General features: G+C 37.8%; 1 protein-coding gene across 1 annotated transcript in view; it reads right to left on the bottom strand.

Moving 5' to 3' along the window:
* ITGA1 (integrin subunit alpha 1) overlaps positions 1-24,314 on the bottom strand; it is a 179,653-nt gene that overhangs the window by 119,753 nt on the left and 35,586 nt on the right. Inside the window, 1 exon segment of the mRNA XM_021076769.1 lies at positions 2,191-2,311. Coding sequence (XP_020932428.1) covers positions 2,191-2,311 — 121 coding nt within the window.

Genomic DNA, 24,314 nt, shown 5'->3' with positions numbered 1-24,314 from the left:
ATTCTTTACAAAGATAGTTAATTTTAATAAGTGGTTTAAGTCTTTAAGGTTTGCTATTTATTATATCCCTCTTTAAAATTTATGTAACTATTAGTAATTAGTCAAAATTGACTTTAATATGTATTTTATGAAAACGTAAAGCTTTTTATGAAAAACATGGGCCAAGTTTCAGTTTATTATATCTTATGCACAAAGATAAGCTTGACCAGTTGGCCTACTCACCACTATTCTCTTGTAAGCAGCTTTGGGCAGGAAAGAGCTCTTTAGGAAGGAGCTTTCTGCAGGAGGCCCTTTGTCTGGTCACTAGCCTTAAACCAGGCACTCTGTGCTCTCTCATCTCCAGCCCTAGCATGCCTTTCAAATCTTTTGATCATGCAATACCTTGCCTAACCTGTTGGTTCTTTCCATAGATGGAAGAAGTAGAAATGAAGGCTAAGTAATTAACAGATGACAAGATCTCTTTCCCAGCATCCCCTTCAATAATCTCACAAACCATGTGAACAAGATAGCATCTCTAGACAGATCATGAGTCGTCGACAAGCCTGCACACAACTGTGCACAGTGAAGGATGGCCACAACTCTGACCACCCCCCTGTCTCAGTGATTAAGTAAGATTACATCCCCTTTTCCCTTAAAAAACTTTCATGGCCCAGCAGAATCTTCAGAGGTAGTTTGTTGGGAACACTGAATCTACCATCTCTCAAGATTGCCAGCATTCTGATTAAAAGCAACTCTCCTTTCTACCAATATTTGCCTCTCTCAAGCATTGATTTTTGAGCAGCCAGACCTGAGTTTGGTAACACTCCAAAAGTAGAACTCCCTGAATTGCATACACAATGCCTAAAAGAATAAAAGTGGTGTCCATAGAGAGGACTTTGTGTGTTTAATTTTTAAAAAAGGAGGTAGGTGGTGAAGTTAGAGCATAGAATGGAAGGACAGAGGATAGAAAAACTCATAATCTGTTATTAGATGTCTCATCTGAGATATTTATAAGGATATTAGAGGAGTAAACATACCTGCAAATTCTAGTTCATACCTAGGATACAATGTCTGCACTTGGAAAATGTGAGAACTCAGTTCCTTACTTCAATAGTACTTAGAGGATTGTCCTCAAACTAAGCAAATCTAGAAGATAAATATCAAAAAGCCCTATCTTTTCATTTGTGAAATATAGAAGAGTGATAGATGACTGTCTTCCAAGTAGATATAAATCCCTTTTTGTTTATAGCATTGTAGTTACTAGAAAAGTGAGCTTGTTTAGTTTAAGTTACTAAACTGAAGCAAAGTTTAAGTCCTGTTCTTTTTTTCTACAAGGTCCAATTTAAAAAAGGACTCACATTGGAGTTCCTGTCGTGGCTCAGTGGTTAGCGAATCTGACTAAGAACCATGTGGTTGCGGGTTCGATCCCTGGCCTTGCTCAGTGGGTTAAGGATCTGGCGTTGCTGTGAGCTGTGGTGTAGGCTGCAGACGCAGCTCGGGTCCCGCATTGCTGTGGCTCTGGCGTAGGCTGGTGACTATAGCTCCGATTCGACCCCTAGCCTGGGAACCTCCGTATGCCACGGGAGCAGCCCAAGAAATGGCAAAAAAGACCAAAAAAAAAAAAGGACTCACTAAAAATTATGTTACACATAAAGCAAAAGAGCTCTAAAATTAATTTTGTATGACTTTCAAAAGCTAAATATGCTTTAAAAATTGTAAATTGAACTTAATCAACATTAAAGGGTTTAAAATTGTATAACAGAAATTCCATAAGGTTCGTTATAAGTAATAGACCAAACTCATTAGGTCAGTAAAGCCCAATATTATATTTTGGAAGTGATATTAATCCTCTCAAGACAGCATGTCATCTGGCTCTGAATCTCTCCTGAATTTCAGCTATACTAAAATGAGGACAGTTAAAGAACTCTTGCCAGAATAACATAATTATAGAACAATGACTATTTTGGATAAGGACCCTCCTTGAGATCACCCCAGGTTTCAACAGAAATCACTAACCACATCTTTGAATATTGCCAAGGAATTTTTCCTTTTTTCCTTTGTCAATTTCCATTACCAAGTGATTAGACTGCATTTTCTACCATCAATCTTTCATTCTAAGTGTCATTCATAAAACAAACTGTAGCCAGATAATACTTTCCATTACCTTGTAAGGAAATTAAATAACAGCAACAACAAAACCCACTGACTTACCATTTTCCTTCTTCATTTTCATATTGTTGAACAGTATATCCAAACATGTCCTCCACCGGGCCACTGAAAGTCATTGAGTTTTTCACATCCACATTGAATGATAGGCAGAAGCCTAGAAGAACTTTAAGAGGGAAAACAAAGTCCAGTTACACAGGGTTAACTAGGATTCCCTCATGTTTTGAATTACGAAGGCATTCTTGAGGTTACAATTCAAAGCTGGGCGCTTATTAAAAAGAGCAATGATGCTCAAAGAATGAGAACTACAAGGAAGGTCTGCAATATTAACTGTATGACTGACTGGAAATCAACATAATGACTTTAAAGAACATAAGTATTAACATTCAAGCTAAATCCCGTAGTAATTTAGTATCTGTACCATTCCCAGAACTAAAAGTTTCGGAATGTGTGGGAAGGAGCTGGCAGAAACTCATGCTCACATATGACTAATGCAGTTGCACACAGTTTTTCAGTAGTGATCCCTACAGCCAACCAGGGCCACTAATGAAATGTAAACAGCTTCACTTGCCCGTTTTGACCAAAGAGGATACAAGCATCACCAATTAAAGCTTCAAAGGATGAAGCTTTCTCCTTGCTGCTTCGAAAGGGAAGGCAAGGTGACTGTCTCCATCCAGAGAGGGCTTTCTAGGAAGGCTTGAGATTTGCTCTGCTTCCCCCTCTGAATCAAGCAGTGAGTGGAAGCTTAAACTTATGCACTAAAGTCACCGTATAGCGTTGTTGGTAATAACCTGACAGGGTGCTACTGAGATGAAATTCAATGATATACCTGAAATGAACATGACATTATAAGTCAACTATACTCCCATAAAATTTTAAAAAAATTAAAAATTTTTAGAGTATATTTTGAAAAAAAAAATAAATTAGATGATAGGTCTAAAGAGTTTACACAATGCCTGGCACATACTAGATATTCAATGAGGGTTAAATCTCTTCAATTTCTTTGTAATTCAGGTCATGGAAATCTTTTATAGGTGAGGCTCTGTCTTGAAAGGTTCTGGATGGTGTCACATTCTCTCAAATGGATGGTTCCATATTCCATAGTATACTTGTGAAGTTTCAAAGTATTCACCTCCTAGATGTAATGAACAATCCTTCCCAAAGAGTACACCCTTATAAAATCACACAGTATTGTAAGGTATGTTCAAAAGTGATTTAATTCACTCTCCTTTGCTGAAACCATGACATACAGCTTCCTGTAGACAGAAACATTTTCTTTCCCTATCCACTGTAAAGTCTTCCATGGGTATAGTCTAAATTCAGGCTCTAACTCATCACATGCTCTAATTCATAACCTTCAAATTTTGGTAACAATATTAAATGTTTGATACACAAAATTGTACACAACCTAGAGAACATTAGTCTTCACAAAAAGATACTTATGTATACCTATGAATAAAGTCTTACACTGACCTCCCCACCTGGAAATAATCTTTTAACTACTAAACCCTCTTACTTCATTAAAAAAAAAATCTCTCATAGAAACAATTATTAAATACTATCTACATTGAGGTTCCCTGTGTGAGATTTTTTTTTCTGCCCTAGATTGGAAAATTCTTAAAGGTAGAGCCTCTTTTACCCCTTGCCCTTATCCCTTCTCAAAATCTAGCACAGCTCCTTGTGTACAAATGGGCAATAACACATTCGTAGAATGAAAGATAAAACATGAAGGAGAAAGTGTGCCAGTTGTAGGTGGAAGTGAACTGGCAACTATTTCATCTTAGTTAAGGAAGACTTTATGGAGATGGATATTTTTAAGTTAGAGTATTAAGCAGAAGAAGAGATTGAACTTGGCAGTGAGAAAAAAACATGGCCCAAGAATTTGGGAACATCTCTGCAAGTGATAAGATACAGGGCAGAACAAATATGGAAGACCATAGAAAGATTTGCCTGGCTGACGTGGGAGATGCAGAAAAATGGATGGGTAGCACAGGTCCATTTATGTACATTTCCTGTTCATTCTTCAAGGATGATGGTGAACAGCTGGTTACCATCTTCTTCATAATGGCCTTTCATATATTTGAAGACAGTTTTAAACACTGCTCACTCTCTAAACTAAATAGCACATGTTCCCACTCTTCTTCACAGTTTTTTAAAAATACTTTCAACAGATTATTTTTGATATGATACACAAAATAGTATTTCTACAACAGGATTTCTCAACTTTGGTACAAGTGACATCTGGGGTCAGCATATTCTTTGAGGGGCTACCCTGTGCATTACAGGGTGTTTGGTAGCATCCCTGGCCCCTAGCCACATGATGTCAGTAGTCCTCACTGAGATGTGAGGATCAAAAATGTCTTCAGACACTGCCAATCTCCCTTGGGGCCAAAATCACCCTAAGCTGAAAAACACTGTCCTATAGACAAGGATCAGAAAACCACCACTAATGATTTTGTTGAAGAAGGTGCCTGAAAACCAAATGTGGCCTGCAGACCAGCAGCAACTGCATCATCTGGGGCTTGTGAGGGACCCAGAATCTCAGCCCACCCCCCCGCCCCCGAGTTTCTGAATCAGTATCTACATCCCAACAAGTTTCCCAAAAAATCAGACTCCTGTTAAGTTCTGAGAAGTATAGGTCTGTGATATGGTACCCTCTTCATATTGCTGATGAAGGTAACAGAATTTACCTAAATTAAGACTACTCACCATCCTTCAGATATAAGGGGGGAAAGGATTATCTTAAATCAGGGTCTTTTTCTAGCAGTCATCACCTTTGGTATATGCGCTCCCAAAGGCCATTCAGGGTGCTCCTCAACAGAAGATCAAGAGCTTTGGGTTTCCTTTTGGGGGCCTGTTTGTTTGTTCTACATGTTGTGTGGAATGTCCGGGGGTGTGTGCTGCACTTTTTTTTTTTTTTTCATTTCCTGTCCTTAGAATTCCACAGGCAATTTTCCCAAAGTGATCGTAAATCAGCCTCTTTCATGTTTTTTAAGGCACCAAGGAGCCTGAAGCACAGGAGATGACATAAAAAATAGTTTACATCTTGTTCTTTTGATTTAAAGGAGTGCATAAACAGTAAAAGCAATGTCTCATAACTTTTAGTTCAATGTTCACGTTGTAATATTAGGTTGTCTTGGAACTTTATGTACCAGAAGTAAAACAAAATCATACTTATTCTCGATCAAAGTGAAAAAAAAAAAACACACAAAAGGAGCAAAGAGACTGAGGTGCCTTTATGAGTAACATGGGGTGAAAATGATGGAAAATAAAATGTAGAAAATAATCAGATGTCAAGTGTTCTGATTTCACATGTGCCAGTCAAAAAGAATTTTTCTTTTAATAGTATTAACAACTACATAGTATGCTTACTATGTGTTATGCCTCATGTGCTCCATCTCATTTAATTTGCCAACAAGCCTACAAATACCATTATTACCATCACGGGGCAGATGAGGAGAAGGAAACTTAGGATGACAGAGAAATTTGCCTACATTTCCTCAGGACTCTCAAAGAATTCACATTAATTCAAGTTTTATATCAACTCTAAAACTGGGAAGAGCTGGTAGAAGGTGACATGGAGATGGATTCAGAAGAGAGGCCACTATGAGTCTATGTAGTTCCACTTCTGAGAAGCAATTTGGGGAGGGGGCTCCTCCACAGTGGCCGTGGCCAGGAGGATGCTGGGAGTAGAGGGAATGTTGTAATAAGGAGAGAAATCATGGCCACGGCTAGATAAAGCTGCATAAGGACTTCAGCTAAAACACATACATTTAGGTAGAAAAGAAATGGAAAGGCTTGCTCCCCTTCAAATATGGTTATATGAGCTATATATCTAAGGGCTTAAAACTGAAGAGGATGATGAGAGGGTTGGTATTGAAGGATAGCTCTTGTAAAAGAGAACACTTTATGCAATTTCTTTCTCCAGGATAGAATATGATGTGTAAGACAACTAAATGAGAGAAAGAAAGAAAGTACATAACCTGTAGTTGTGTACTGTTTTCTGCTTACAAACATCTTCATATAAATTGCAGAGGTTAGGCAGGATAGCAGTCATTACTCTCTTTTCCGTGTGTTGGAAACTGGAGCTCAGAGGGGTTAAGTGATTTGTCCAAGGTCAGGTTGTGTTAGTGGCAGAGATATAAGTCAACTTTGGTCTTCAGAGGTCAAAACATAGACTTACGGTGACTAGCGTGCTATTCAGTTGGTTAGATTCGTAAAAATAAAAAATAATAACCCATAAGTTTGTCTTCTATGTTTGTGGTTCTATTTCTGCTTTGTATATAAGTTCACCACCCTTTTTTTTGATTCCACATATAGTTATATATTTGCCTTTCTCTGACTTACTTCACTTAGTATGATATTCTCTAGGCCTATCCATGTTGCTGCAAATATATTATTTCATTCTTTTTTTATCTCTGAGTAATATCCCATCGCATATACATACCACATCTTCTTATCCAACCTTCTGTTAATGGACATTTAGGATGCTTCCATGTCTTGGCTAATGTAAATGGTGTGGCAATGAACAATGGGTTGCATATATCTTTTTGAACTATGGTTTTCTCTAGATAAATGCCCAAGAATGGCATCTCAGGATCATATGGTAGCTCTATTTTTAGTTTTTTAAGGAACCTCCATACATTCTTCATGGTGGCTGTACCAATTTACATTCTCACCAACAGTGTAAGAGGGTTTATTTTTCCCTATACTTCCTCTAGCATTTATTATTTGTAAACTTTTTGATGATAGCCATTCTGACCAGAGTGAGATAATACCTCCTTGTAGTTTTGATTTGCATTTCTCTAATAATTAGTACTGTTGAGCATCAAAGGGGAAGGGGGGAAGGAGCAATAAATTGGGAGTTTGGGATTAATATATGCACATTACTACATATAAAATAGATAATAACAAGGACCTTACTGCATAGCACAGGGAACTCCACTCAGTATTTTGTAATAACCTATTCGGAAAAAGAATCTGGAGAAGAATATATATAACTGAATCATTATGCTGTACACCTGAAACTAAGACAACTGTAAATCAACTATACTTCAATTAAAAAAAAAAAAAACCTAGCTCAACACAATCCTCAAATGGCCCATGAGAGCTCCTGATCATCTTGTAACTTTGGAGCACTTAAGGGTAGGACTGGCAAGAAAAGCTGAATGAAGAGGGAAAGTCTGGGCATTGCTAGCGGGTGGTGACTCTCCAGGGAAGGAAGGGCCCTCCTCCACACATCCTCTGAGTTCTAAAAAGAGTCACTACAGCCTGTTTGATTGTTTACTTCTTAATGAGAAAGGTCTGTCTTTCACAGGGTGGTCCAGAAATGCTGACCTAGTAATATTCAGATTACAGTATTTAAGAGCTAATGGAATTCTGAATATTTTAAATTTTAAGCCCAAAGCAAAGAGTATCAAATAAATGGTGACTAGGAATACATATTTAAATGCTATCACTTTCTTTAACAACTTCCTACATATGTTTATCCAAACTAGAAATAATATAAATCATGCAATTAACATCACTTTAATATAAAGAATGAAAAAATGATACAGTATTAGGATGGGAAATGATAATAATTGTAGTAATCATAATTATTATTATAGTTAATTAATGGTTCTTAGGGCAAACTCCTTGACGGTATAGAAAAATGGTGATCTTTAGAGATATATTAGCCTGGGATTCAACCTAGCCTTTCACTTATTTATTCAATTATTCATATTTATTCAACAACTCCATAAATATTACTTAAGTCTTTATTTGGGGCTGGATATATGTTAGGACTTGGAGATACATACTTGTCATAAAAAGACAGTGCTCTAGTTTTCACAGATCTTACAACCTACCTGAAAAAATATTCAAGTGGGCTCTAGCTTTTCATATTTATAATGAACTTGGGCTTCCTGTTGTTGCTCAGCAGTAATGAACCTGACTAGTATCCATGAGGCTGCGGTTTCAATCCCTTGGCCTCGCTCAGTGGGTTAAGGATCCAGCATTGCTATGGCTGTGGTATAGGCTGGCAGCTGGAGTTCCAATTCAACCCCTAGCCTGGGAACTTCCACAAGCCATGGGTGTGGCCCCCAAAAGCAAAATAATATTAATAATAAAATAAAAAATAAAGTGATCTTATAGGAGTTTCTGCTGTGGCACAACAGGATTGACAGTGTCTCTGCAGTACTGGGATGCAGGTTTGATCCCTGGCCTGACACTGTGGATTAAGGCCTGGAGTTGCAGCTATGGCTTGGATCTGATCCCTGGCCTGGGAACTCCATATGCCCTGGGGTAGCTAAAAAGAAAAAAAATGAAATGAAATAAAATGAGCTTATAAATACCTTCCAGGTATTGGCTGCTGTGAGATATACAATTATTCATGTAGTAATAGAGAATGCTCAATAAATAAGTTAACTGCTTTCATAGGTAGAACCCAAAGAGTTAGTTTACCATCTGGCATTTGAGTTTTCTTTTGGAAGTGGATTTCCCTCCATTCTGATGACCATTTGTATCTTGAAAAGTGATAGAGATGTGTTATATCATTGGTGCAGGACAGTGGGCTCATTGACTCTTTTCCATAGCAAATTTCCTGTTTCTAAACCCAGCTGCAATGACATCTGTGAAGAACATCTGAGGTGAGGGTATCAGGCCTTCCACGCAGAAGAGCACGCCGAGGGGGAGGGGCACAGGGAAGCCTGAACTCATGGTTAGATCCCTTGGACCTCATCTCACTCCCTCAAGAGACAATGCATGCTGGTGATCCACCCAGCTCTGAGCCAATAGCAGGTCGAGGCTTCTCTCACTCCAGTGATAATCTACTCCCTCCCAACCTATTTAAAGTCTATTCTAAGGACAGCAAGAGCCTGCAATGACTCTTCTAAAATATTTAGGCTACACTGAGCCACCGTCTTGAGCCACCTGAGAATCAGCACACCTAGGAGTGCAACCCCTGTGGTGCATAACCGTAGAGTCCCCTGTCCTCCCCAGGCCTGAGCTCCATGCGTCCTGGGCACCTCTTATCTCTCGCTGTGCCAAAGCCTCCAGGTGAAAACAGTTCATCCACTCCTGCTTGAAGGGATATCAACTCCCCAAATCATGTGCACTTACTCTAACGAATGACATAAGGCATTAGGTATTTTATATTACTCCAAATTTACATTTCTTTTCTCCTTGGATTCAAATAAGATGCATTCAAGTTCGAGGCACTCCAGAGAGTTGGAAGAAAAGCATTTCAATGATAAGAGCTGGTTAGAGTTGGAAGACTTTTCCTTACCTTGTAATATATAATGAAACATCTTTATAATAGTGCTATGGACCTGACATCTTAATTACTTTGAGTTGGATCTCAGTTTTGGTGTCCATGTTGCCCTAAAAGGTAAATTTTGATCTAGAGTATACATGATCTATTCACAAAAGTTAATGTACTACATCGTTCTAGTTGATTTGTTAGCTGAGATGATTATTTTTATAGCATTGCAATCTTGAGAAGGAGGAGCTAAAGAACTCCAGTGGTGAAGATACTGGAAATAAAAATACAAGGAAAATAAGATAATATGAGAGCCTTGAGCAAAGAGCATAGAATAAACACAATCATTTGGAAATGACACCATAATTTCAAATTCAGAACATTTCTATTTTCTGGAGAACATACCATACCCAACTCAGTATCTCCTTCAAACAAACTGGACCTTCCCCATAAGTTACATAAGAAAATCTGGCTCAGTCAATCTCACCATTCAAAGTCCTTTCAACAGAAATGATGTAATATGTCAGCAAGATATTTACCTCCATCAGCAAGTCCAGAAAAGCCAATCAAAATAAACACCTCGGTGTTCAAGCATTTTCCAAGTTTCATCCTGGGAAGCTGCTTTTTAACTTCAGTTTGCTGTAGTGAGCAAAGTGTTTTGACTTTCAGTGCTAATGTCCTGAGGGCCTTCAGTTATTACAAATGGTATTTGAACTTCAAAGTGAGTGTGTGTATATGTGTGTATCTGTATATGACTGGTAGGAAGAAGACAAGCGGGTCTAAATCTTGGCACATAGTAGGTGTTTAATACAAGTTTGTTAAATGGAACAGGATGGAATAAACAAAGAAATGAGGATTTTTAGTTAAAGGTCATTCTGGCTGTAAGAACTTGTCCCCTTTCATAAGTGCTGCCCAGAATATTAAACTCCAATGGAGTGTGTTCCAAACATCCTTTGTTAAAAATCCTTCTTCTAAATTTTTCTACATAAGTTTGTTTTTCCACAGTGTTTATTTTCCTTTGTAGTATCTACAGACATCTGCTTTTTTTCCCCCGTATCCTCCTTCCCACCACACATAATTGCCTGCTTTGCCAGTTCCTCGCAGACCGTGCTTTCTCCTGAAGTTCTTAAACAGTCTCAGAACCCAATGCCTCCACCCTATCAGCATTATCTTCTCAGTCTGTATTTTACAAGATGAAAAAGCTGCCGAACCTTAGGGGTCCATGGATCCCACTGTAGGAAACACAACTTGTGTGTTTGTGCAAGCAACATGATCACAGAACTCTGTTCTCCAGCTGCCCTGGCGTCCTGAGAGCTGAACTTATTACTTTCTGTAACTACACAGCACAGAGAGCTGCATATGGAAAAGCAAATTACAATTGAAAACAGAGTAGGGTTGCACCCAGTTTAAGTGTTTACCCAGACAGGAGATATGAAGTCTTTGGATATGTAAGAATCTGAGTGAATGTTGTGTTTTTGGTAATGAAAACTTCTCAATGAATTTTATTAATTTATATTTAACTTCTTCCCAGTGAGATAGTAAGACATTGCCAGTTTTAAGTTATTTTTTAAAGCATGCACAATACATATGTTTCAGGGTCAGAAAAGCTAAGAGGTAGTATACACTGTAAAATAAATGATTTTCAATTTTTCTGGTAGCTTTAACTGGCAATTTCCAACTCCATGAACCAAGAGATTCTATTATCAACTCTTCTATACCATGTATTGGGACAGTTTTTCTGAATGGCCTGGGTCTTGGCTTCTGAAGGCCATACACATGTCCAAGTGCATGAGGCATGGTCACTACTTCAGATACTTCCATTGCTTCTCTGGGGATGGTGAATTTACCCCACTTCTTTTTTCCTTATTTGCTTATATGTTTTACAACGCCAGTGAAAATTAGGAAAAGGAAAATCATTTATATAACCGCATACACTACTTTATCTTCTTGACCCCTGAAACTAGCTGTTGTGCACATGAGCGAAAAATAACCTTAGGACTAGCAATGTGTCACTGGCTCATATGTATCGCTGAGAAGAAATTATATGTGAATTAGCAAAATCCATTGAAAAGAACTTGTTAATGGAAGTAAAACTTTTTATTCACCTCCCTTCTTCTAAGGCATCAATAGACATAATGCACATGGTAGTTGGGTAAGACTGGACTCTGAGATTGAACCAATGCTATCTCAAAAATGTGGAAAAAAATAGGGTTAGCCAGTTATCTAATGTACAAATAGTACAAAGGAGAGTAAAGGGCCATTTTCGTTTTCATTGTACAATTTGGATTTCAGAGTTAAAATTAAGTGAAAACACACTTATGTGTAACAAAAAGTAAATTAGAAATAAATGTAAAAGTACAATCATTAAAATTTCAAAGAAACATATTACTTGAAAGCACTCATTTGGACTGTTTCCTTATCCCAAGATACCTAGTAGCTTTAACTGACAATATCAAATTCCAAATACTAAGAGATATCATTATGGATTCTCTTGTTCCATTTACTGGCTAATTTCTCTGGACAGCTCAGTACTACCCCTAATAATATAATAATGCTTAAACTAAAATGATTTTGTATATTTTTCCCCCTTCCTAGTTATTTATTATAGCAGTTTTCCATTATATCATTCACTACTAAACATTCTCTTCATTCAGAAGTTTTCTGATACCTCTGTTCAGTTTATTTCTTTTTAATTAATTTATTTTTCTTTTGGTCTTTTTTGCCATTTCTTGGCCACTCCAGCAGCACATGGAGGTTCCCAGACTAGGGGTCAAATTGGAACTGTAGCTGCCAGCTTACACCACAGCCACAGCAACATGGGATCTGAGCCACATCTGCAACCTACACCTCAGCTCACAGCAATGCCAGATCCTTAACCCACTGAACAAGGCCAGGGATTGAACCCACAACCTCATGGTTCCTAGTCGGATTCATTAACCACTGAGCCACGACAGGAACTCCATGGTACCTCTGTTCAATTTAAAATCTCAGTACCACCTCACACCTGTCAAATTGGCCATCATTAGCATGTCAACAAATAACAAATGCTGGAGAGGGTGTGGAGAAAAGGTATCCTCCTGCACTGTTGGTGGGAATGTAAACTGGTACAACCACTATGGAAAATAGTATGGAGTCACCTAAGAAGACTAAATATAGGAGTTCCCGTTGTGGTGCAGCGGAAACAAATCTGACTAGGAACCATAAGGTTTCGGGATTGATCCCTGGCCTCACTGAGTGGGTTAAGGATCTGGCATTGCCATGGGCTGTGGTGTAGGTCACAGATGCAGCTCGATCTGGGGTTGCTGTGGCTCTGGCATAGGCCGGCAGCAACAGCTCCGATTAGACCCCTAGCCTGGGAACCTCCATATGCCATGGGTGCTGACCTAAAAAGACAAAAGACCAAAAAAAAAAAAGAAAACTAAATATGGAATTACCATATGACCCAGCTATCCCACTCTTGGGCATATAAACAGACAAAACTTTCCTTGAAATAGGCACATGCACCCATATGTTCATTACTGCACTAGCCCTATTCACAATAGCCAAGACATGGAAACAACCTAAACATCCATTGACAGATGAAAGGATTAAGATGTGGTATAGATACACAATGGAATATTACTCAACCATAAAAAAGAACAAAATAATGCCACTTGCAGCAACATGGTTGGAACTAGAGACTCTCATACTAAGTGAAGTAAGTCAAAAAGAGAAAGACAAATACCATATGATATCACTTATATCTGGAATCTAATATATGGCACAGATAAATCTTTCCACAGAAAAGAAACTCGACTTGAAGAATAGACTTGTGGTTGCCGGGGGGCGGGGGGAATGGACAGGTAACCTGGGTTAACAGATGTAAACTTGCATTTTGAGTGGATAAGCAATGAGATCCAGCTGCATGGCACTGGGAATTATATCTAGTCACTTATGATGGAACATGATGGAATATAATGTGAGAAAAAGAATGTATATATATATGTTTGTGACTGGGTCACTTTGCTGTACAGTAGAAATTGACGGAGCACTGTAAACCAACTATAATGGGAAGAAATAAAAATCATTAAAAAAAAGAAAATAAAATCTGCCCAGTTTATCAAGAGGGAAAATGTTAGCTAAACACATAGAACTGTTATTCACCTTGAAAAAACTGGAAAATAAAGTAGAAAGTATTTTAAAGGACATTGGGGTTTGTTTATATAAGATGAAGAAAAATCTCAGTAGCCTGGAATGTTGAAATATTTCAGAAGGCAAGGGTCAGCAGAATGCTTGTTTTTTTTCAGGCGAAAGAGATAACTTTTGATGCGTTCTTTTCTGTTTTGAGATAGCTCTAAACTTTGTTTTCTTAGCTATATTGTTGTCGCTGAGATCATGATGATCTTTTAGCACATTAGTTGATCAGTAACATCCTTGGATCCAAACTCTATTCCTACCTACTAGCATCATCTTTTACATTCTTTCCATTGGACTATGAGGGTATCTTGAAATGGAAGTAAATACAGATGTTATCGACAATATTCTCAAGAACAGGCAGCCAATGTTTTCCTTAAATGGAAGCATTCTGTTACTTAGGACCAAAACTCTAGTGACCAAGTACTTGTTACATATGAGGATCTTAAAATTTAGGTAAAGGTTAATTCCGGACTGGAGGAAAGGTAAGGAAGGAATAGGATCTAAAAGGAGAAAAAACGTGACTTTAACTTTATATATTTTAGAGGAAAATGTTTATTTCCCATTCCTGATATTTCCTTCCATGTGGAGAGAGCTTCGCAAGCGGTAACACTTTTTTAAAAAAAATCTATTTCTACACCTGCCTCATCTTTTACACTTAACTGATTGGTGAGTTTGGAAGGAGAAACTATCTGGTTTCTCTTAGAAGCTTGCCCACAGGAAGCAAAACAAAACCATTCTATTCCTCCAGTGTCAGGCTCTGAGCTGGTGCTTGAGAGTAAGTCAGCTGTATCTAGGGGTCAATAGTGGGAACTTCATTTTTCAGCTGTACTCCATTCTGATTCTTGATCATTTCCCAAGTGGTTCTGACCTCAAGTGATAAAGAGATTTGCTTATTACTGAGTTTTCTCAAAAATCCCAATGCCGTTTTGTCTCTTATGAAAAATAAACAATACTGGGAAAATGCTTAGATTTCACAATGATGGGTATTGGGTACATTTGTATTCATTCCGTTATTCCTTTAATTTTCCTGTTGACCTACAATATTTCAAGATTTAAAAAAAGCTTACATATTTTATCTGTATAATTATCATTATATGTTTGAAGATGCTTTGCCAGATACAACTTCTCTAAATCTTTTAAACTTCATTACATTTTCTTCTTTTCATAATTTTAACAAAGAAATTAGAACAACCACAAAGCCATGCTTGTTTTGGAGCCTCAGGGAGGCACAAAACAAAAGAACTTGAATGGATGGGCTTACTTATCTTTACCCATTTCCTATTTCCTCATGACTTACATTCAGAGTGAAAGGTGGGAGTCAGTAGAAGAAAGTATAGAGGCGTGATTAGGAAATGTGGTAAATTCAGAGGCAGGCATGGCGAACAACAGTGTGGTGGAGATCTGGCCAAAGGTTTGCTAGGGGAGCAGCCATCTCATACTTGCACTCTGGTTAACATCGCAGATGGTCAATTTGGAAGGGCAAAAAAAGCCAAAGATCTGGGAAATGGAATTAACATTATGATTAGACACATTTGCTGTTTGCTTAAACAAATATACGGGCCTGAGAAGGTAATGAATGCTAGAATTTTCACCAGTTTCTTTCCATAATTTTCTCTGCAACTGTCCATAATCTAGTTTCTTATTTCATATCCTAGGGCTGTGCCATTTATATGGATGGATTATTGCCTCTTCAGAGAATTGCAGATTAATTCTCACCCTGGAACTGAGAGTTACATTAAGAGAGAGACACATGTGCTGCTCCAGGAACACATAATTCCTTACTGTGTCTGGGAAGTTTAACTAAGAAATATGGAAGTGAGTCAAGTAAGACTTACTGACTTTCCACTGGCCATCTCTATTTCATATTTCACAAACATGAGGCACTCAGGCAAAGATGTAAAAGAAACAAGTCATCACTCAATTTAGAACTGTCCGGCACGCTAGAGGTGGATGGAATATCTACTTCTGAAAATTTAAACACATAAAGATGGAAGGAAAAAATGCCAAAGAGTTTTCCAATTATCAGTGAACTTAAACAGAATATAGCAAGATTAATGGCAGAAGAATGTGAATGCATGTTACAAGTTTTCCTCAAGTATTGCAACTTTAGAAGCTTGCTAACCTCATCATTTCTCACCATCCCATGTATTCTTGCCACCTTCTGATCTGCTTCCAGGCTTCCAATGATAATCTTTATTCTGTATTCTAACATAGTATAGTGTATGTGGTTATATATTATAATTCCTGCAAGAGAAATCTATTTGACTGATCCTACGTCAAACATTGGGTTTAGGAGAACCTATAAGAAATTAATTATGCCTTCCTAATATTAGACTTCTCTAGAAATAAATAATATCTTATAAGTGGAAGGTATGAAGTGCTTAGCAGTTGTTTAGTTTTGAGCTTCTATTACATCAGGAGCCAGCAACTACTTACTTTTGGCACCTATCTCACTCCAACCAGAGGTTCCAAAAGGTGCTACCATGTTTATAAGTGATCCTGCCTCTCAGGCTACAACTGACTTGTCCATTAATGAGCATCATATCTAAAATGAGACATCCAGGGTCCCACCCTTCTGGCCATAGCTGATCAGTTCCAGCGGGGGTCAGTAGAGTACCAACTCTGATCTAGGCTGATATCTTATGTGGGCTCCAGTTCTGGTGGAGAATGTCATGGGACAGGAGACTCAGAAACAGACATGAGCTTGATTTCTACCAGGAAGCAGGCTCATAGAGCTAGAAAGTAAAATTGAGATGGGGTTTTGGGGGTGGTGGTGAGGGAGGGTTCTAAAATATGGAAGGGAACTGAGAAACTGTCTAGTCCAATAAGTGGTTCCCTGTCAGCTCTGTTGCTGCCCTGTGGCTGAGGGAGGGATGGGGAAGAAGGAGGAGGTGGGGTAGCAAAGAAAGGTGACAGTGACTTGATGCAATGTTTCCTTCTCACCTCTCCAGCCCCCACCCAAAGCTATTAAAAAGTTAAAAAAGACTGAGAGTAAGAGAGACAAAGAGACTGGGTCTGCTCTGTATGTAGATTGCACATGTAAATAAATCTGTATATGTAACTACATTCTGAATGTGTGATAATTCATTCAGCACACATGAAAATGTCCATCCACTATGTGAGAAGTAATGTGGAAGAGCTGTGAGTGATTAAAAGGGAAAATAAATATTACACCTGCCCCCAAAGAGCTTTTGCCACTCATGAGATGAAAGGAATAAGCAAGTAATTCAACTATGAGTTTCAAAAAAATTAAGAAAAAAAACTCAAGGGCCATAAATGATTACTGCAATTGTTATTATTGTAATTTTAATGCCAATTTCATAAATCCTAACAATCTTATTAGGCTTCCCCCCCCTTTCCTATCTGATCATTAAAATGGTCTGTGCCATCTAAAAGAGAGTTGGAAATAGATATAAACTGGAACTTAATTGGGGTAATCTTCTGTGTATTATGAAAAAGTATGACACTGCTTTTAGGCAGGCGATTAAACTGCTTTCAGAGTCTTATTTCTGTGTTAGCAGCATCACCATAAGGTGAAAATAGAGACAAAGAGCTCACCCTGACTTTCATTGCTAGGGCGATTTAAAGTTGGAATCTTCCATTATGTAACCTAAGAATAATTCATTTAAATACAAGCTAAAGGGCAGGATGGTAGTGATGTCACCACAGAATAATTGCAGCTCTGTGTCAGTCTGGTCTTATTTAGGAGGGCAGAACTGAATGATCCACAAACTGACACCCTTGCCTGGAGTCTGGAGTGAAAAACTACAGGGGTGAGGGATTCTGTTGTATGTCGGTTATTTCACAGCCAAACCCTGAAGCATATTTTTCCTTTGTGTCTTGAGTGCAACTACAATTCCATATCACGATGAAAGATCAGTTACATAATTGCATTGACACTTTTTGTCAAATACTTGCCTTTTAATCCTCTATAAGTATAAAAAGAGCTTTGTGATAAAGAAAACCAATTTTTAAATTTAAGTTTTACCCTTTACCAGCAAGCAATGATTTTTCTGGATGAACTCCATTTGACTAAAAAATGACTGTAAAGTTGTTAAAAAAAAAAAAAAGTCAAGTAAAGTAAGCATAAATTTTTTGTTGTTTCAAAGATATACTCCCTAGTGAAATAATTAGGACTTATTCAAAACCATACAATTCTACACATAAAAGCTTCCAAAATTTTTCTTTGAAGATATATTTTTTAGTGGGGCAATTTGCAAATGTGGTGAATCAAAGACTTGTCACTTATTTCCTAACAGATAGCACTAACCGAGAGGGGAAAAAAAAAAAAAAGACTGCAAAAATGTACTGGGGTCAGAAAATGGGCTTCTAAGCTTCTAGTCTTCTGAATAAGGCCATTGTCTGAATTCTTAAATTTGTATGTTCTCATACTAAAATAGCTTTTCATAGAACTCCTATACTCAATCAGATTTTTATATTTAACAACTCAAATAACTTTTAAAACACTGGATCGAATGTCAGTCCTAAGAAGGATTATTTCATTTACATATTTATTTATTTGGGTATGAAATGAGACCCTGACAAAGCTGGTCATGTCCAGCTACATGTTGTACTAAAACACAAAGGTCCTGAGGTTAAATAACAGGTATAATATTCCTTTTATGACCTGAATCTCAGCCAATGGTAACCTAGACCAAAACTGAGGATCACAATGGTCAAAAAACCCCTCAATATTATTGATGATTTAAGGACAAAATGTTTTTTAAAAAGAGTGCATCATGGATAACAATGTGAACACAAAAATATTCCTTCTGGACATTTCAATAGAGTATTGGATTTGACAATTATCCCCCCCCAAAAAAACCTCTTCAGTATCTTAAAAGATATTCTCTGTATATGTGAGTATACTACTGTTTTCATGAGTTTCTCTTAAAAAAAGAAAAAAAAAACCCACTTCAATGTTCTTTGAAAACCTTACCTGAAAATACTATTTTCAGAATGAAATTTAGTTTCTTTTATAGGGTGACAAGTTTGTACAAATTTCCTTCTTTTAGTAAACCTACAGATTGTTGACTCAGAATCTCAGATTACCACACTTTTCTAAAATCATTTACCTTACCTCTTCTTAAAATTTGGTTTTTAAAAAACTCAAAGCATGGCATATATTCAGTGTAGTAGGTTGAATTGTTTCTTCTCTAAAATACGATCCAAGTCCCAACCCTTGGTATTTATGAATGTGACTTTATTTGGAAATGGGACCTTTGCAGATGTAATTCAGGATCTCCAGATGAGACTGTCCTGTATTTAGAATGGGCCCAACACTTAATGACTGATATCCTTATAAGGGAAAGGAGAGGGATATTTGAGACACTTAGAACCAGAAACCAAGAGAAGACCATGTGAAAACAGAGGTAGAGACTGGAGAAATGTGTCTACAAGCCTTGGAATGCCAAGGAATTCCAGGAGCCATCAAAGAAAAGGCATGGAAAGGAGTCTCCTCCAGAGTCTTCAGGGGGGGAACTGTTCTGCGGCCACCTTGGATTTTGACTTCTAGCCTCCAGAACTGTGAGAGAATACATTTCTCTTGTTTGTGGGAATTTTTTATGGCAGCCCTAGGAAACCAATACATCCAGAAAATGACACATATCCTCATTTTTTGACAAATGTACAGAAAGGCATAAATTATCACAAAGCGAATACATTCGTATGACTATAACCCAAATCTAGAAAAAGAACATTTCCAGCACAACTGATTCTCCTTGAATCTATTTTCTTTTCAAATAAGCAGTAACTCAATACCAAAGAGGCAAACAACCTAATTCAAAAATCAGTAAAGGATATTAAAAGACATTTCTCCAAGTAAGCTATGTAAATTGCCAATAAGAACATAAAAAGTTGCTCAATGTCTTTAATTGTTAGGGAAAAGTAAATCAAAATCACAATGCATACTGCTTCTCGCCCAATAGGATGGTCCTTGAAAACGAAAGTAGGGAGTTCCCATCGTTGCTCAGTGGTTAGCAAACCCAACTAGCATCCATGAGGATGAGGGTTCGATCCTTGGCCTCAGTCAGTGAGTTGAGGATTGGGCATTGCCGTGAGCTATGGTGTAGGTCGCAGATGCAGCTCAGATGCTGCATTGCTGTGGCTCTGGCATAGACCAGCGGCTACAGCTCCGATTCAATCCCTAGCCTAGGAACCTCCATATGTCGCCCGTGTGGCCCTAAAGGACAAAAAAAAAAAAAAAAAAAAGGAAAAACAGAAATAAGTTCTGATAAGCATTAGGAGTAATTGCTGAAGGGAATATAAAAATGGTATGGCCAAACCAGCTTGGTGGTTTCTAAAAAAGTTAAACACAGAGCTACCATATGTCCCAATCATTCTGATCTCAAGTATAATACCCAAAGAACTAAAAACATATGTTCATACAAAAGCTTGTACACAATTGTTTAGAGCAACAATACTTATGATAGCCAAACAGCTGAAACAACCCAAATAAACATCAACTGAGGGCCTGATAAACAAAATATGATGGAATTGTATGTAGCCATACAATGGAATATTATTCACCTATAAAAAAGGGGGGAAAGTACTACAAAAATTCTGATACATACTACATCATGAATAAACCTTGGAAACTGCTAAGTGAAAGAAGCCAGACACAAGAGGCTACACATTGTATGATTCCATTTATAAGAAATACAAAGAACTGACAGCAGATTTGTGGTTTCCAAGGCCTGAAGGGAAGGAGGAATGGGAGTGATTGCTTCATGGATGTGGAGTTTCTCTCTGGGGTGGTAAAAAAGTTCTGGGGCTAGGTTGTAGTGATGTTGCACAGTATTGTAAATGTATTTTATGTCATTGAATTGTAACTTTAAAATAAATAATTGGTAAATTTTATTTTTGTATATTTTACCACCATAAAAAAATACAAAGCAGCTTGATTAGCCACAGTTGAATGAAACAAAAGGCATAACCTAAAAGTTGAGAACTATGTTTTATTTGGCAAACTTTCTGAGGACTTAAGCCCAGAAGATAGCCTCTTAGATAGCTCTAGAGCCAGGATATATAAGAGTTTTTGCAACAAAAACCAGGTAGTCCAAACATCAAAAGATTACTGTTAATTAAAGAAAAGCAGACATCTCAAGTTAATGAATTTAGTGCTTTTCTATGTAAGGGAAGATGCAAGAGTCTGGACTCCTAAAATCTTTCCTTTGATATGCACCTTAACTATCTAGTGTCCCTATCCTGTTTTGTTTCCCTCCTGAATTCCCCTCAGGGTGCACAGTAGGGGGTGGCTGCAGTGGCTGATGGCCTGACAGCCACAACATCCTTTGTTTACTGATAAGGTAGGCAACATTTTTTTTGTCCACACCACCATAACCATACAACAAAATGCATTTTTAAAATTAAATTTTATATTTTGAGGTAACTAAAGATTCACATGCAGTTATAACAAATAACACATGGAGTTCCCTTGTACCTTTCACCTAATTTGCTTTTCAAAGAATCTTAGATCCTTGTTTTTCTGATTTAAACAATAGAATAAAAAATTTTTAAATATACTTTCTATTTGGTGACCAATATAAGACTGCATATTGGGTATTCTGCAAATTGGGCTTCCTGCCACTAGCATTGGATAAAAGTACAATATGTTTTATTTGGTTACTCATCAGCCCATTAAGAGAGAACAATCTTCCCAGCTAGTTTATATTTAATGGGAGACAAAAGGCAACACAATAAGGATAGATATTAAAATCTAGATGACTCACATATATATTCAAATGTATTTCCATATTTAATTCTTTTGATAAGTGATTAATAATTGTATGTTAATATATATTATAATTAATATATAAAATGTATATATTGTATTAATGTATATATTTTTTAACCCACAGAACAAAGCAAGGTCAGGACAAAAGAAATTAGGCCACAGATCATTAAGTATGAGAATATGAAGCAAATATAGCACTCTTAAGGTAGGTACATTTACTTCAAGATATAACTCTTTTTTTTTTTTTTTTTTTTTTTTTTTTTGTTTTTTTGCTATTTCTTTGGGCCGCACCTGCGGCATATGGAGGTTCCCAGGCTAGGGGTCGAATCGGAGCTGTAGCCTCCGGCCTACGCCAGAGCCACAGCAACGTGGGATCTGAGCCGCGTCTGCAACCTACACCACAGCTCATGGCAACGCCAGATCGTTAACCCACCGAGCAAGGGCAGGGACCAAACCCACAACCTCATGGTTCCTACTCGGATTCACCAACCACTGCGCCACGACGGGAACTCCCAAGATATAACTCTTCTAATATCTGACATATCATCTACCTGGGGAGTGCAGAACATGTTCACCAGATTTTGAATATTTGTGAAATAAATTGCCAAGCACTGATGACATGTTTAAGTTATTTGTAAGACTACCACAAGCATACAAAAACCCATTCTATTTTCAAAGCATGTGGGAGAAATTTAAAAGAAATGGTAAAAAGGACTATTTAATCCTTTCCCTTGTTTCTCCTAGTTTCCAATTATTTCTTTTCCTTTGCCTGTATTTCACCATTCTCTGCTCTGCTTTCTCAATTGCCACTGGGATTATTTATTTATTTATTTTATTTTCCCACTGTACAGCAAGGGGATCAAGTTGTCCTTACATTTATACATTACAATTACATTTTTTTCCCCACCCTTTTTTCTGTTGCAACATGAGTATCTAGACAAAGTTCTCAATGCTACTCAGCAGGATCTCCTTGTAAATCTATTCTAAGTTGTCTCTGATAAGCCCAAGCTCCCAATCCCTCCCACTCCCTCCCCCTCCCATCAGGCAGCCATAAGTCTCTTCTCCAAGTCCATGATTTTCTTTTCTGAGGAGATGTTCATTTGTGCTGGATATTAGATTCCAGTTATAAGTGATATCATATGGTATTTGTCTTTGTCTTTCTGGCTCATTTCACTCAGTATGAGATTCTCTAGTTCCATCCATGTTGCTACAAATGGCATTATGTCATTCTTTTTTTATGGCTGAGTAGTATTCCATTGTGTATATATACCACCTCTTCCGAATCCAATCATCTGTTGAAGGACATTTGGGTTGTTTCTGTGTCCTGGCTATTGTGAATAGGGCTGCAATGAACATGCGGGTGCACGTGTCTCTTTTAAGTAGAGTTTTGTCTGGATAGATGCCCAAGAGTGGGATTGCGGGGTCATATGGAAGTTCTGTGTATAGATTTCTAAGGTATCTCCAAACTGTTCTCCATAGTGGCTGTACCAGTTTACATTCCCACCAACAGTGCAGGAGGGTTCCCTTTTCTCCACAGCCCCTCCAGCACTTTTTATTTGTGGACTTATTGCCACTGGGATTATTTAAATGCCCAACCACAGGCTAGAACACTGACCAAGTAAACAAATATTTAACTGGTTGTGGGTTCTTCCTAAGGAGGATCATGGAATCAAAACTACAACGAGAAGAGATCTCAGGAGTTGGGTGACCTCCAGTTTTCTAAAGCAGAAAAAGATTGGGGTATTAGAGAGAATAAGATAGCCTTATTATCCTCACTATAAATACATATATTTAAATGTTCATTTGTGATTTAAATGTTCATAATCAAGTAATAAAATTGACAGTAATATTAAAGACTTTCTCATTAATTTTGAAAATGATTACCTTTTTCAATATTTTACTCATTAAAAATAATTTGCTCTCAAACATATTTATCTTCTTTATTAATATCTCTATATCTTAAATAGCTCTGAACTTTCTATAAAAGGTTTTTAACTTTTTTAAAACTCATGTTCATTTAAAATGCTTAGGAGTTCCCTTTGTGGCTCAGCAGTTAATGAACCCAACCAGGATCTGTGAGGATGCAAGTTTGATCCCTGGCCTCTCTCAGTGGGTTAAGGATCTGGTGTTGCCATGTGCTGTGGTGTAGGTTGCAGACATGGCTCGGATCTCATATTGCTATGGCTGTGGTGTAGGCTAGCAGCTGCAGCTCCAATTCGACGCCTAGCCTGGGAACTTCCATGTGGTGTGGGTGTGCTGGCAAAAAGGCAAAAAAATAAAAAATAAATGAAATAAAATGTTTAAATGCTCCGTACCCATCAGATGCCAGCAACTGTTTTGATCATTCAGTCTGTGACTAGCTCTGAGGCTTATCTAAGGAAAGTCAGGGTACCATCATGAGACTTTACTCACCAGAAAGCTCTTTGGACCTGTCTCCTTGGAACCCTCCTTTGAACACACACTGAACCAACCCAAGTGTGCCCTTGAGGAATCTCAGAAGGCTACAGCTAGTAAAAGGCATTATTTACACCATCTAATTAGACAGTGTCCCCAATGATGATAACGCTGAGGCCTGAGCACTTGAATTATCTTGCCTAAGATACCATGGCTAGGATGTTCCTGTTGTGGCTCAGTGGTAACGAACCTGACTAGTATCCTCAAGGACATGGGTTTGATCCTGGCCTGTCGAGGGACATGTTTCTATAATATTTTCTTAGCCTCTTTGCTGAAAACTCCATTTTGTCCTGCTTTACTTTACCCCATCTTCCTGCTTGAAAAACAGGTGCAGTGCTGGTAAATGACTTAAGCTTAAGAACAAAGACCTAAAGGCCTAAGTTATTCATGCGGTCAGCTGAATGAGGACATGATGTGTTGGTCTAGGCAAGCCAGACCTGTGCAGATTGGCACGCCATTTACACAGCATGATATGTCCTCTTGAGAATAAGAGAACGGGAACCTCATGGCCCCAAGGGGTTTATGAGGGGTTGTTAGCAGGATATGCATTAGCAAGGAGAACCG

The sequence above is a fragment of the Sus scrofa genome, chromosome 16, assembly GCF_000003025.6.
Source record: "Sus scrofa isolate TJ Tabasco breed Duroc chromosome 16, Sscrofa11.1, whole genome shotgun sequence".
NCBI classification, from domain to species: Eukaryota; Metazoa; Chordata; class Mammalia; order Artiodactyla; family Suidae; genus Sus; species Sus scrofa.
Note: the sequence above shows the minus strand (reverse complement) of the source record. Positions and strands in the feature narration are given on the sequence as shown.